The sequence below is a fragment of the Aethalodelphis obliquidens genome, unplaced genomic scaffold (assembly GCF_003676395.1).
Source record: "Aethalodelphis obliquidens isolate GAN/ISIS:26980383/991018 unplaced genomic scaffold, ASM367639v1 scaffold19, whole genome shotgun sequence".
Lineage (NCBI taxonomy): Eukaryota > Metazoa > Chordata > Mammalia > Artiodactyla > Delphinidae > Aethalodelphis > Aethalodelphis obliquidens.
Genome location: NW_020837963.1, coordinates 14,458,424 through 14,471,179, shown reverse-complemented (window position 1 = coordinate 14,471,179; position 12,756 = coordinate 14,458,424). Strand labels below are relative to the sequence as shown.

At 40.9% G+C, this 12,756-nt stretch overlaps 1 protein-coding gene across 2 annotated transcripts in view; it reads left to right on the top strand.

The window, feature by feature from the left end:
• The first annotated feature begins 2,288 nt into the window (after nucleotides 1–2,288).
• Nucleotides 2,289–12,756, top strand: part of LMAN1 (lectin, mannose binding 1) — a 30,121-nt gene continuing 19,653 nt past the window's right edge. For both annotated transcript variants that reach the window (XM_027118661.1, XM_027118660.1), the window contains exons 1-5: nucleotides 2,289–2,534; nucleotides 5,758–5,912; nucleotides 5,996–6,103; nucleotides 7,093–7,154; nucleotides 8,111–8,210. In XM_027118661.1, coding sequence (XP_026974462.1) covers nucleotides 2,297–2,534; nucleotides 5,758–5,912; nucleotides 5,996–6,103; nucleotides 7,093–7,154; nucleotides 8,111–8,210 — 663 coding nt within the window. In that variant the 5' untranslated portion in view covers nucleotides 2,289–2,296. The remainder of the gene's footprint in view (nucleotides 2,535–5,757; nucleotides 5,913–5,995; nucleotides 6,104–7,092; nucleotides 7,155–8,110; nucleotides 8,211–12,756) is intronic.

The window sequence follows — 12,756 nt, the reverse complement described above, 5'->3', positions numbered from 1 at the left end:
TAGTTACATCTGGAGACTGAAGAATGGGGAGCCATAAATCCATATTCAACTTAAAGGTTTGATTTGAGCACTAGAAAGAGATTTAATAGTAATGGCCCATGAATCTGGAGGTAAGTTGGGAGGCCAATGAAAAATAAGTTAAAATAATGTGGGCACACAGCTCCTAGGGCTAATGTGGTACTCACAGCCCACATTAAGAGCTAATGAGGAGAGGGGTCAAGATGGAGGAATAAAAGGACTGGCAGTTCACCTCTCCCCACAAGTACATCAAGAATACATCTACAGGGACTTCCCTGGTGGCACAGTGGTTGAGAGTCCGCCTGCCGATGCAGGGGACTCGGGTTCGTGCCCCGGTCCGGGAAGATCCCATATGCCGCAGAGTGGCTGGGCCCGTGGGCCATGGTCGCTGAGTCTGTGCGTCCGGAGCCTGTGCTCCGCAGCGGGAGAGGCCACAGCAGTGAGACGCCCGCGTACCGCAAAAAAAAAAAAAAAAAGAAGAAGAATACATCTACAGGGACTTCCCTGGTGGTCCAGTGGTTAGGACTCCAAGCTTCCACTGCAGGGATTGTGGGTTCGTTCCCTGGTTAGGGAACTAAGATCCCACATGCTGCACACGGCTCGGCCCAAAAAAAAAAGGAAAAGAAAAGAAATCTACAAATGGAACAATTCGCACAGAGCACCTGCTGAACTCTAGAAGAGCTAATGAAATAAGCTATTTAAATCATACTGCTTATTCTCAGATTTGAAAAAAAAATTCAGTAAGACATTTATGAAAAACAAAACTCTGGATGATCATTAATATTTTGACAATATTTTTTCTAGGTAAGGCAAAGGAGATTCCCTTTTAAAATGCAGAACTTATTTGTTGAATCAAAGACCAATACTATCTCAAATGTCCAGGTTCTATTTCTCCCTCCCTTCACAGCACATTATTCCTCTTATCAAAACTAAACTCAGTTTCATTTGAATGCCTTATTGCTATGGTTTCAAAATTTGGAAAGCTCTTGGGATTAGATTTTGAGAACGGTAAATGTTGAGTGATAAACTCACACCTGATTCAACACCAACAAAAAGATCTTAGGTTTCTCCGGGCCTGTGGATTGCTGGTTCCCAGTCTGAAATGCCCTAACACAGGTTGGTGGAGCTCAGGGGCTAGGACCATTAGTATTCGTGATTATGCCTTGTTTCTGGAAAGACACGATTCTGCAAAGTCCACCTAATGAAAACCAGCTACTGAACAATGGGTATCACATCAAAAGGAATGCCTTTCTTCTGCCTAATACTGAAAAGGTTTATTATAGTCAGGGAGGATTGACGTGTTGGGTCCACAGGTGTCAGGGCTCGAGAATTCTTTTTTTTTTTAAATAGTTAAAGTATTTTATTTTATTTTTTTAACCTCTTTATTGGAGTATAATTGCTTTACAATGGTGTGTTAGTTTCTGCTTTATAACAAAGTGAATCAGCTATACGTACACATATATCCCCATATCCCCTTCCTCTTGCGTCTCCCTCCCACCCTCCCTATCCCACCCCTCTAGGTGGTCACAAAGCACTGAGTTGATCTCCCTGTGCTATGTGGCTGCTTCCCACGAGCTATCTATTTTACATTTGTAGTATATATAAGTCCATGCCACTCTCCAATTCGTCCCAGCTTACCCTTCCCCCTCCCCGTGTCCTCAAGTCCATTCTCTACGTCTGCGTCTTTATTCTTGTCCTGCCCCTAGGTTCCTCAGAACCTTTTTTTTTCTTTTTTTTAGATTCCATATATGTGTTAGCATATGGTATTTGTTTTTCTCTTTCTGACTTACTTCACTCTGTATGACAGTCTCTAGGTCCATCCACCTCAGTACAAATAACTCGATTTCGTTTCTTTCTATGGCTGAATAATATTCCATTGTATACATGTGCAACATCTTCTTTATCCATTCATCTGTCGATGGACACTTAGGTGGCTTCCATGTCAGGGCTCGAGAATTCTAAAGTATGTTAAGAGGCAGGAGGAAGCTCCTGGCCTTCGGGTCTGCTCCTCCAACACTCCACATCAGGTGGGAACGGTATGTTCCAGTCCCTTTCCCGCCCTGGGAGAGGATAGGAGGAGCGGGCGGACCTTGCCGGCCCAGGCCCCGCCCACAGATGCTCTGGGTCCAGCAGCCTCCTGGACAGCGGAGCCTGGGGGCGGAGCTCACCCTTGCCCTCGGGGTCCCCCGGGCTCCGCCAATCATGGAGCGCCCTGTTGGCCGGCGGCAGCGCCCGCCCCCACCTCCTTCCGCCGGCCTCCAGTTTCCCAGAATCCAAGATGGCGGGATCCAGGCAAAGGGGTTCCCGGGCCGGAGCTCGGCCGCTGTTCTGCGCTTTGCTGCTGTCGCTCTGTCGTTTCGTCGGGGGCGACGGCGTGGGAGGCCACCCGGCAGCTGCCGGCGCCACGGGCACCCCAGGCGCGCAGCCACATCGGCGTTTCGAGTACAAATACAGCTTCAAGGGACCGCACCTGGTGCAGAGCGACGGGACCGTGCCCTTCTGGGCCCACGCGGGGAGTAAGCCAGGGCAGAGGTCGGGGGGCCCGGGTCCCCTCCCCGCCTTGAGCCTCCTCCTCTTCACCTTCTGCCCGCTGCACCCCGTATGCGCGGTGAAGGGGACCTTTCTCAGCAGCCTCGCCTGCACGCCGGCTCTGGTCCGCAAGGTTCCCTCCGCCAGCCCCCCAGTCTTTCCCACATTCTCTCCACCCGACCTTCCTCCTCCCGTCTTTGATGTTGTCTGTTCTTTCCGTTTGGGTTAGAGGTTTTTCGTTAGTTCCCGCACTTCCAGGTACTAACTTGAGCTCGCTTCTGGGCATCACGTCTCACCCCAACGCCACGTCTCCTCCGAACCTGAGACCTGGTCTGGCAGCCCTCCACCTTCTTTCCCGCTCCCCCTCGGCCCTCCCCTGCGTTTTCTCCTCCGGTGTTAGCAGTGGGTAATGCTCCAGTTTGTACCCGATGCCCCCTGACGGCTTTAGAGGTGGCATGTGTTGGCTTTAGAATAATCTTTAAGTCTTTATGTCAGAGGACATTTTTCTCACCCTCTTGGAACTGTACGTTAAGTTTGCCTTTCTCAGTGACTTGGTGTGGTCTTTGATCTTTTCTCTTGTATTAACACAGTAGGTAATTTAATAGTCACACTCGTTGCTTTATTTAGTAGAAGAAGGGAGGGGGGTTATTGACTGAGAACTTGAGGCTAAGAATAGCATTATATATACAGCTGTTTTGGGGTTTTTGTGGGGGGGAATTGAAATAACCTGTGCGCCATGTGTTACTGATTTTAGGTGTTTGGCACTGTTAAGCACTGTTAATGGTTGAGAGAGCCTTGCTAGGTATTTACATATGTGAAAGAAAACGTATCTACTTTAGTGCTGATGTGTCACCTCTGACTAAGGAATCAGCCGTAGCACTTGGCATGCTGTAAACTCTGTTCAGTGACCATCAGATGCAACCTTTGAAACAAGTGGCAAATGCCTTTATCTGGGGTTAGAAGCACTGGCAGTTTGAATTCCATCTTTATGGGTTATTAAGCAATCATTTATGTAAGGCTTGTATACATCGTTTTAGATTGTCGAGTGCTTGAAACAAAATGTTCCATTTCTAGAAAGTAGTTGCTGAATAGGAAGCACACTTTTAGGAAGTGCTATTTCACTGAAATTAATGTATAATTAAAAGGCATAAATTTCAATTTGACTTGATGACCAAGTCATTAAATATTTGAAGTAGAGTGCATTTTGTTACTCAGCGGACATTTATTATGTGATCACTCATCAAGGGTATGTAACTGGGCAACTGTTATCAAGGTAGCATTGTTTTAATACACAAAGACGATGCAGGTGTACCAGACACAGGTTTGGGGGATTTTTGTTTCTTTTCTTGGAATGATGATGAATTTTTCAGTAGTGGTGGTAAATGTGTTGACATTTTTTCGCTTCTGCCATTCTCCATTGCCGGCTTGCTGTTCTTTTTCTCACACTCACACCACATACATCAGCCAATTAGGAATGTTAATCAGCTACTTAAATTAGTCACATTGACTTTCTTTTCAGAACCTATAACCAACTAAGCTTTTCTGCTGCAGAAATGTCAGATAATGTACCTGGGTGAATGAAAGTTGTATGGCTAGATTGAATTTGAAATAGATTAGAATTTTAGCTAGTGATTTTTCTGTCTGTCGACTCTGGGAATCACTGCTTATGGGTATCCCTTGCTTTCATTATCACTGTAATTTTTACAGTCTCACAGCTTTCTTAACTCCACTGATCATTTTTTCGCCTTTCATTTTGCCCTGAGATCCATTATTTAAAACAATTTTTTTTAATAGAGAAATTTTTAAGATTTAGTTTAAACGTGTCCCCTTACATCATCCCCAAATTAAGACCAAATCTGTGGTGTTTCTTTTTCTTAACTCTCATGTTCTTTTGTACTGTCAGTACACATCCTTGGGTCCATAAGGGCAAAAATGATAACAGCAATTTGTAAGCCTTTATAGCTCTCAGAGCTCTTTCACCTTCTTCGTGCTCTGATTAGATCCTTGGTAGGCAAGGCAGGTGTTATCTGTTTTATAGGTGAAAAAAACTGATGTTCAGAAAGGTTAAGGTTCTTGGAAGAGGTTACATAGATAGTGTCAGTAGAATAGTACTCAAATCCAGGTCTTCTGATTTCTATATCCAGTGCTTTTCCTGTGATGACTGCCCCAAACCTTTAAGTGTTTGAAAGTCATGGTGACAAATAGTGGCTGAACTTACTAAAATATCTCAACTTGTCTTTTAGTCAATTTTTCCTACCTGTAAAGAAACAATACAGTTATGTCCCAGTGTGGATGTCAGAATGTCAGAACTGGTTAATATCTGAAAAGGTGTGCCAGAATTGTTCAAATATAGACCTCATAGGTGCTTTAATAATTATCTAGTCCAATAATAGGAACAGCTAACATTTATTGAAATATTTATATGCACTTATATGCCTATGAGGTTGTTAGAAATGGAGTAACTTGCCTGCGATCAAACAGCTAGTAAGTGAATGGAGATGCAGGCCATCATTTTGGGGATCACTGTTCTCTCTGAGAATCTCCTGATGCTGAAGAACTGATTATTGACTTGAAATTCAGTTGATTGACCCTCTCCCTAGAAGAATGTATATATGCTCAAAATTTTGCATATAACTTTTAGGGTGTATATAAGTGATTGAGCCCAGCCCCTTCATTTTACAGGTGAACATATGGTGAGCCCGAGAGAGTAAGAGAATTATTTGCTCAAAGTCACACAGCTGAACTGAGACTAGGAATAAGTCTCTTGATTCCTAGTGGTATGTTCTTTTCACACTGTTTGAGATTTCTAACATTTGTAAACCGGTAAAAAAAAAAAAAAAATACAGTTTTAAAAAAGAAAATATGCAAATTTTTCAGGTGTTTGAAAAAGAGTATCATGAGAATTAAATAGTTGATTTGCCTTTCAAGCTGTAGTTTCCTCCCTGCTGCCCCTTGAATTTTTAGTGTTTGGTTGCAGCTTTAATTTTTTTTGCAGAGATATTGCACTCTTCCAAAGATAGGAGGCGGGTATCAAAACCCGCTAATATTTAAAAGCTGAAACTGTCAACATGAAATTTTTTCCTAACAAAGTTACCATACAGGTAACTGAGTTAAACTTAGGTCTCAGTAGGTATATGTAACAGTTTGGTGGTGATTCATTGAGTTTTATCTAATTATAACAAAACTTTTCTTCCCTGATTTCTATTCTAGATGCTATTCCAAGTTCAGATCAAATTCGAATAGCACCATCTTTAAAAAGCCAAAGAGGATCGGTGTGGACAAAGACAAAAGCAGCCTTTGAGAACTGGGAAGTTGAGGTGACATTTCGAGTGACTGGAAGAGGTCGGATTGGAGCTGATGGCCTGGTACGGTAATTTCTTTAACTTGGAAAATTTGTATAAATGCATATACCACTAGTCTCTAAATGTCCTGTGTTATGTATTTACAGGCAATTTGGTATACAGAAAATCAAGGCTTGGAGGGTCCTGTGTTTGGATCAGCTGATATGTGGAATGGTGTTGGAATATTTTTTGATTCTTTTGACAATGATGGAAAGGTATATTTGTTTTCAGGACTGTTACCCATTTTAATATATTTGCTAACAAAGTTAGGCTGTGAACAATATAGCTTATTTAACACTTTTGTCAGTTTAATAGTAGAGGACTCCCCAAACTGTATTTTAAGTGTGATGATTAGTCTTTATATAGCTGGGAATTTATAAATTTAAAGCTAGGAGTTCATGATTTGTCATCTACCAACTTGAAGTAACAGTGGAACCTCAGGTCTGATAACTTTTCAGTACCCACCTCCCCGTCACCCTGTTTATGCTTAATATTTTTTTTTTTTGCGGTACGCGGGCCTCTCACCGTTGTGGCCTCTCCCGTTGCGGAGCACAGGATCCGGATGCGCGGGCTCAGCGGCCATGGCTCACGGGCCCAGCCGCTCCGCGACATGTGGGATCTTCCTGGACCGGGGCACGAACCCGTGTCCCCTGCATCGGCAGGCGGACTCTCAACCACTGTGCCACCAGGGAAGCCCCTATGCTTAATAATTTTGATGGATCAGCATGAGTCATTTAGATGTAGGTGGTTAGTGTTTAGAAGATTATTACTGTTTGTTTTCATGAAAATGTGTGCATAACTACTACTAGCTCACATGTTGATATGTTTTCATATATGTTAATCACACTTTTTGATCAGCCGATTTCTCTAAAACAGTTAAGAGCAAAATGTACTTATAAATTGGAAACATTAACTTGTGCTTTAGCAGCCCTAAAACTGATGATCATTGTTTCATTTAGTAGTTTGTCCACTGATTATCCGAGGTCATGATTAGCAATTTAAAGGAGAGCTTTAACATTGAGCTTCTTGAATGCTGAGGCCATGTTAGTCCTCCTGTTACTGAGCTCCCATAAGTCCCATACCAGTCCCATGCTCACAGTGTCCTAGGATTTTAGAGGTGTAAGAGAACTTACAGCACACCCAGAATGATCTATACTTCTTTGGTCTAAGGACTTTAAAACAAATACATTCTCTTTATTTATAGAAAAATAATCCTGCAATAGTGATTATAGGCAACAATGGACAAATCCAATATGACCATCAAAAGTAAGTGTATATTTTTTACATTATTCCTGATTTCAGCTTCTTTTTAGAAACCTTATAAAATATATTGTTTCAAATCTGAACATTTTCCAGATGAAGTAAGATTATTCTTTTCCTTCAGATGTTTTTTGTAACTTAGTGGAAAGGTCTTATCTTAATTTGGTTTTGTTTTAAAGTTCTTTCTGCGGACCACCTAGATTTCAAACATAAAAATGTGTTGTAGTTAACCTGAAATTAAATAGTACCTTTAAAGGTTGATGAAACATTCCTGGCTCTCAGTGATAACAATAGTCATGTTTTTTCATCTTTATTAAGAGGGATCTTTAAAAAATAAGGTTCAGAGCCTTAACCAACCTAATGACTAAGCAGTGCATGCCATGTCATTCAGCCTTTGTATTGCTGTATTGAAAAGATTCTCAGTGGGCTACAAAACTTCGAGTGTTCAGTATATTTATAATGTGTATGAATCAGGTATGTACATTTTTAATTTTTACATGTTTGTTGGGGGGATTACCTTTTAGCCAGTCAGTGAACTGTAAGAAAAATTACTTTCCTACCTTAGTGATTTGTAACTCTGGTAGTTCATCATGACCACCCATTGAAATATATAAACAAGAGGTCCAAGCCTCCCCCTTGTGATGCTGCTTCAGCTGATTGAGGGTGGGATCTAGGAATCTGCGTTGTTGAAAGCACCGTATGTGACTCTGACCCTGCCCTAGTCTTGTGGAGAGGAAGAGTATCCCTTCCCCTTGCCGGCAGGCAGCCGTGGTAACATTGGCTCCTTTTTGTTATCCAGAGTCCTTGGTGTTTTCTGCATAAATAACTTCAAATATCCCAAGCTTTGTCATAACTTGATTTTGTTTTGACCTTTCTGGACATTAATCATTTTAAATAGTGAGTTTTTAACATATCGAGAAGCTTTAAGTTTCTTGTTTGTCTTCCTTTCCCTCACACTATAGTGATGGTGCTAATCAAGCTTTAGCAAGTTGCCAAAGGGACTTTCGTAATAAACCCTATCCTGTCCGGGCAAAGATTACGTATTACCAGAAAACATTGACAGTAAGTAACATGCATTTAGAGATAATCAAATGAACAGTATTCTAGTATGACTTCTCATTCTGAATCTTTGATAGAAATTCAATGCATTTGAAATTTGGATATTGTTCGCATACTCATCAGTGTTACTCTGAGAGAGCAGAAGTGGCTTCAAAGCTCGGTGTAAGTGGTCACGTGTTGTCAAATTTGCCAGTAGGTTTGTGTTTAGTCGGTGAATGTTTAGGCATTCTACTGTGTGCCACACAAATATGAATAAGACAAAGGTCATTTTCTCCAAAGAGCTTGTCTAATGGAGGTGACATTATGTAACATTATGCTTATGTAATGTTAGTATGCTGTGTGGTAAATTTAAGGGATCAGGAGGTTAGAATCCTGCAACTCTGCCAGGCTGGAGCGGTGAAAGTCAGGAACAGTTTCTCAGAGTTGAGCTGCACCTTGAAGGAGAAGTAGAAGTTTCCTAGATGGAGTGCATATTCCAGGCAGAGAAAACGGGCATCGGGACTGTTGAAAGATTTGGGAAAGGCAAATAGTTGGTATGGCTGGAGGATAGAGGAGATTTGGAGAGTGAGGTTGAAAGGTTGGCAGTAACAAGTCTCGCAGCCCTCTGTGTAGTTTATCCTGTAAGGAACAGTTTACAGAGTTTTAAGCAGGAATGTGAAATGATCAGGTTTACAGTTGAGGAAGATGACTTAGGCAGCAGTGTTTTTATAATGGTATTTGTGAAAGGAGCAAAAAGTAGGATGATTTTAGCCTCCTTGCTGTAAATGAGCCACGACCTGTACTTGGTACTCTACATGCAGTTTCTCACGTTTTCTTTTTTCTTCCAGTTTTATTGAGATACAATTGACCTACAGCACTGTAGAAGTTTAAGGTATACAGCATAACGATTTGACTTACATACATCATGAAATGATGACCACAACAAGTTTAATGAACATCCATCATCTCATATAGAGAATTAAATAGAAAAAAAATTTTATATTAGATTAGAATTTTTTATTAGATCATATTTCGTGCATGATTTCCAAACTGAAATAAAACTGCACATGTAAAATAAAATTAAAAAAATAAAATAGTAATGTCAAACATTTTTTTTCCTTCTGATAAGAACTCTTAGGATTTACTCTTTTAACCATTTTCATATGTAAGACGGCAGTGTTGATTATACTTACCATGTTGTACGTTACATCCCTAGTACTTATTTATCTTATAACTGGAAGTTTATCCCTTTTGACTGTCTTCATCCAATTCCCCCACCCCCATCCCCTACTGCTGGTATCCACAAATCTAGTGCTATATGTTTGTTTGTTTGTTTGTTTGTTTGTTTTTCAAGTAAAATTGACCTATAACACTATGTTAGTTCCTGGCATACAATGTAGTGATTCAGTATTTCTGTACATTTCAAAATGACCACCGTGATAAGTCCAGTTATCTATCACCATACAAAGATATTTCATAATTATTGACTGATTCCCTACACTGTACATTTCATACCTGTGACTCATTTATTTTGCAACTGGAAGGTTGTACCTCTTACTCTCTCTCACCTATTTCTCTCCTCCCTGCCAATTCCCTCCCCTCTGGCAACCACCTGTTTGTGCTCTGTGTCTATGACTCTTTTTTGTTGTTTGTTCATTTGTTTTTTAGATTCCACATATAAGTGAAATCATACAGTACTTGTCTTTCTCTGTCTGACTTACTTCACTTAGCATAACACCCTCTAGGTCCATCCATGTTGTTGCAAATGGCAAGATTTCAATCTTTTTATGGCTGAGGAATATTCTGTTGTATATATGTACTACATCTTTATCCATTCATCTGTTGGTGGGCACTTAGGTTGCTTCCATATGTTGGCTGTTGTAAATAATGCTGCAGTGAACGTAAGGGTGCCTATATTTTTTCTCATTAGTGTTTTCATTATCTTTGGATAAGTTCCCTGGAGTGGAGTTGCTAGATCCTATGGTAGTTCTGTTTTAAATTTTTTGAGAAATAATCTCCATGCTGCTTTCCATAGTGGTTGTACCAATTTACATTTCTGCCAACAGTGCACAAGGGTTCCCTTTTCTCCACACCCTCACCAGCATCTGTTATTTGTTGCCTTTTAGATAATAGCCATTCTGAACAGATGTGAGGTGATGCCTCATTGTGGTTTTGACCTGCACTTCCCTGATGATTAGTGATGTGGAGCGTCTTTTCATGTACCTGTTGACTATCTGTATGTCTTTGGACAAGTGTCTATTCAGATCCTCTGCCCATTTTTTAATCTCGTTGTTTCCTTTTCTGATGTTGACTTGTATGAGTTCTTTGTATATTTTGGATATTAACCCCTTGTCAGATATATCGTTTGCAAATATTTCTCATTTATCCCAACAGCCCTATGGGGAAGGCATCCCCGTTTTATAAATGGGGAAATTGAATATGGGAGAGTTTAACTTGGACAGTGTCTTACCACATACGTAACAGAACTGTGATTTGAACACAGCACTGTTTTAGCGGCAAGACTCCACTTGTGGTCTGAACGAGGGTAGAGGAAAGAAGAGATGGTTAGGAGGTGGAGACTACAGAACTTAGTACTAGTTGGCTTGGGGCTGGGAGAGTGAATATAGTTGTGGAGTCAAAGATAGTTCCTGAATTTCTGGCCAGTGTTCAACTAAATGGTACCATTAACTAGCCAAAAAGCAGCACGTTTCTTTGTGTTTGAGGGAGGAGTGGGAAGGCAGACAGTTGGTAAGGAGTTTAGTTGTAGACAGATTGAGTTTGGGTTAATATTTAGGTTAGGTGGATATACCCAGCAGACAGTTATAATAACTAAGGTCACTAATACCATGTGAACATTGCATTTTTAACAATGCCATCAGTACCTGGTTATATAATGCTTATAAGTAAAGAATACCTTGTATACATTTTTCTTTTCCCTAAATCATGAGCCAGCCTTGCACTCCTTTGTATAAACTCTGAAAAAGACAGTTATTTGGAAAACTTTGTATTGGCTTAGTCTTAAATTCCAAACTAATTTAGAGACCTCAGAATAGAGGCACTGTCCAGTCTATTATGACCAACTTGGATTTGAGTTCCGCTGGAATTATTATACATCCTGTACAGTTTCATCAGGGGCATCAGTAGGTCATGCTTACCTTCACGTGGCAGAACCCAGATACCAACCATGGCGAGTACAGACACACACCTGAGTACACAGATCACAGGGAGGCTGCCTAGACGACCCCACGCAGTGAGGCCGTCAGCCCTACCAGCAGTTCGCAAAACAGTAATCCTGCAGGACCCCAAAAAAAGTTCCATGGTCAGATAAGATTGGGAGGTCTGTGCACAAGCACGTTAAAGACGCTGGGAAGTCCCGAAATAAAGAACCTTTATTAAACCCCTCATTCTTTAGGCTTACTGGGCCATGGAATTCTCTTTTCACTTCGTATCTGTGAATGTCTATAGAGCCAGTGTTCTGAAGAATACATTTTAGAGAGACTTGGCAGGACATCTGGTTGTGACTTAACGGTCCTAGCCTTCATGTGCTTGCTCCGTCTGCTGCCCCTTCCTGTAATACTCTCCCCTTTCCTCTCTACCTGGCAGAGTTGTGCTCATTCTGGAACGTACTAGTTCAGGATCCCTTTCCATCAGATTTCCCAAACATCAGCTCGTAAGGATCTGTCTCTCTTAAACTCTAAGTGTTTTTTTTTCCTCTGGTGCTTATTTGCCCTTTAAAATATGTTGTCTTGACTTGCTAGTTAATTATGGTTTGTATGTCTTTTCTCATCAGTATGGTTGTACACATCTCAGTGCAGGCACTATGTCCTACATTCCTCATACTCCCTAATATTGTGCCCGTGTTTAGTACTCAAGAAATGTTTATTAAATATACTTACATCTTTAGCTCCCAGTTGTTTGAGCTTTGGAGGGAAAAACAAAGCAAGGGGAAAAAGAAATGCTGTTAGTGGAGGAAATATGTCAAAACAAGATATTATACACTTTTTTTTTTTTGGCCACGCCGTGTGGCACGTAGGATCTTAGTTCCCCCGACCAGGGATCAAACCCACGCCCTCAGCAGTGGAAGCGTGCGGTCCTGACCACTGGACCGCCAGGGAATTCCAAAACAAGATTTTAAATACTGCAAGCATGGTATTTAACAACGGGTCGAAACTGTAAGATGAATAAGGGATGTTATCTGTAATCTCAAAGAAGCGTTACTGGTATTAATCAGTGGATATATGGTACCTGTACAGTCACAGCCCTAAGCTTCCTCCAGACTCATCGTGCAGTGAATATATTGTACCTTTTTTTGTTTGTTTAAAGAATTAGAACTGGATAGTAAATACTTCTGATAGATTTTCAATTTCTTAGGGCTCAAGGAAAAAATATTGAAGAGTTGAAAGTTCTTAGTATTAATTTTAGAATATGATTAACTTAACACTTCTTTTTTTATCTCTCAAAGGCAAATGTCTTACTGATCGGCGATTTGAAAGACTGTAGGAGAATCAGTTGTACATGCTATAAACTCAAATAGGAACATTACTGAATAGAGGAAACAGAAATATTAATA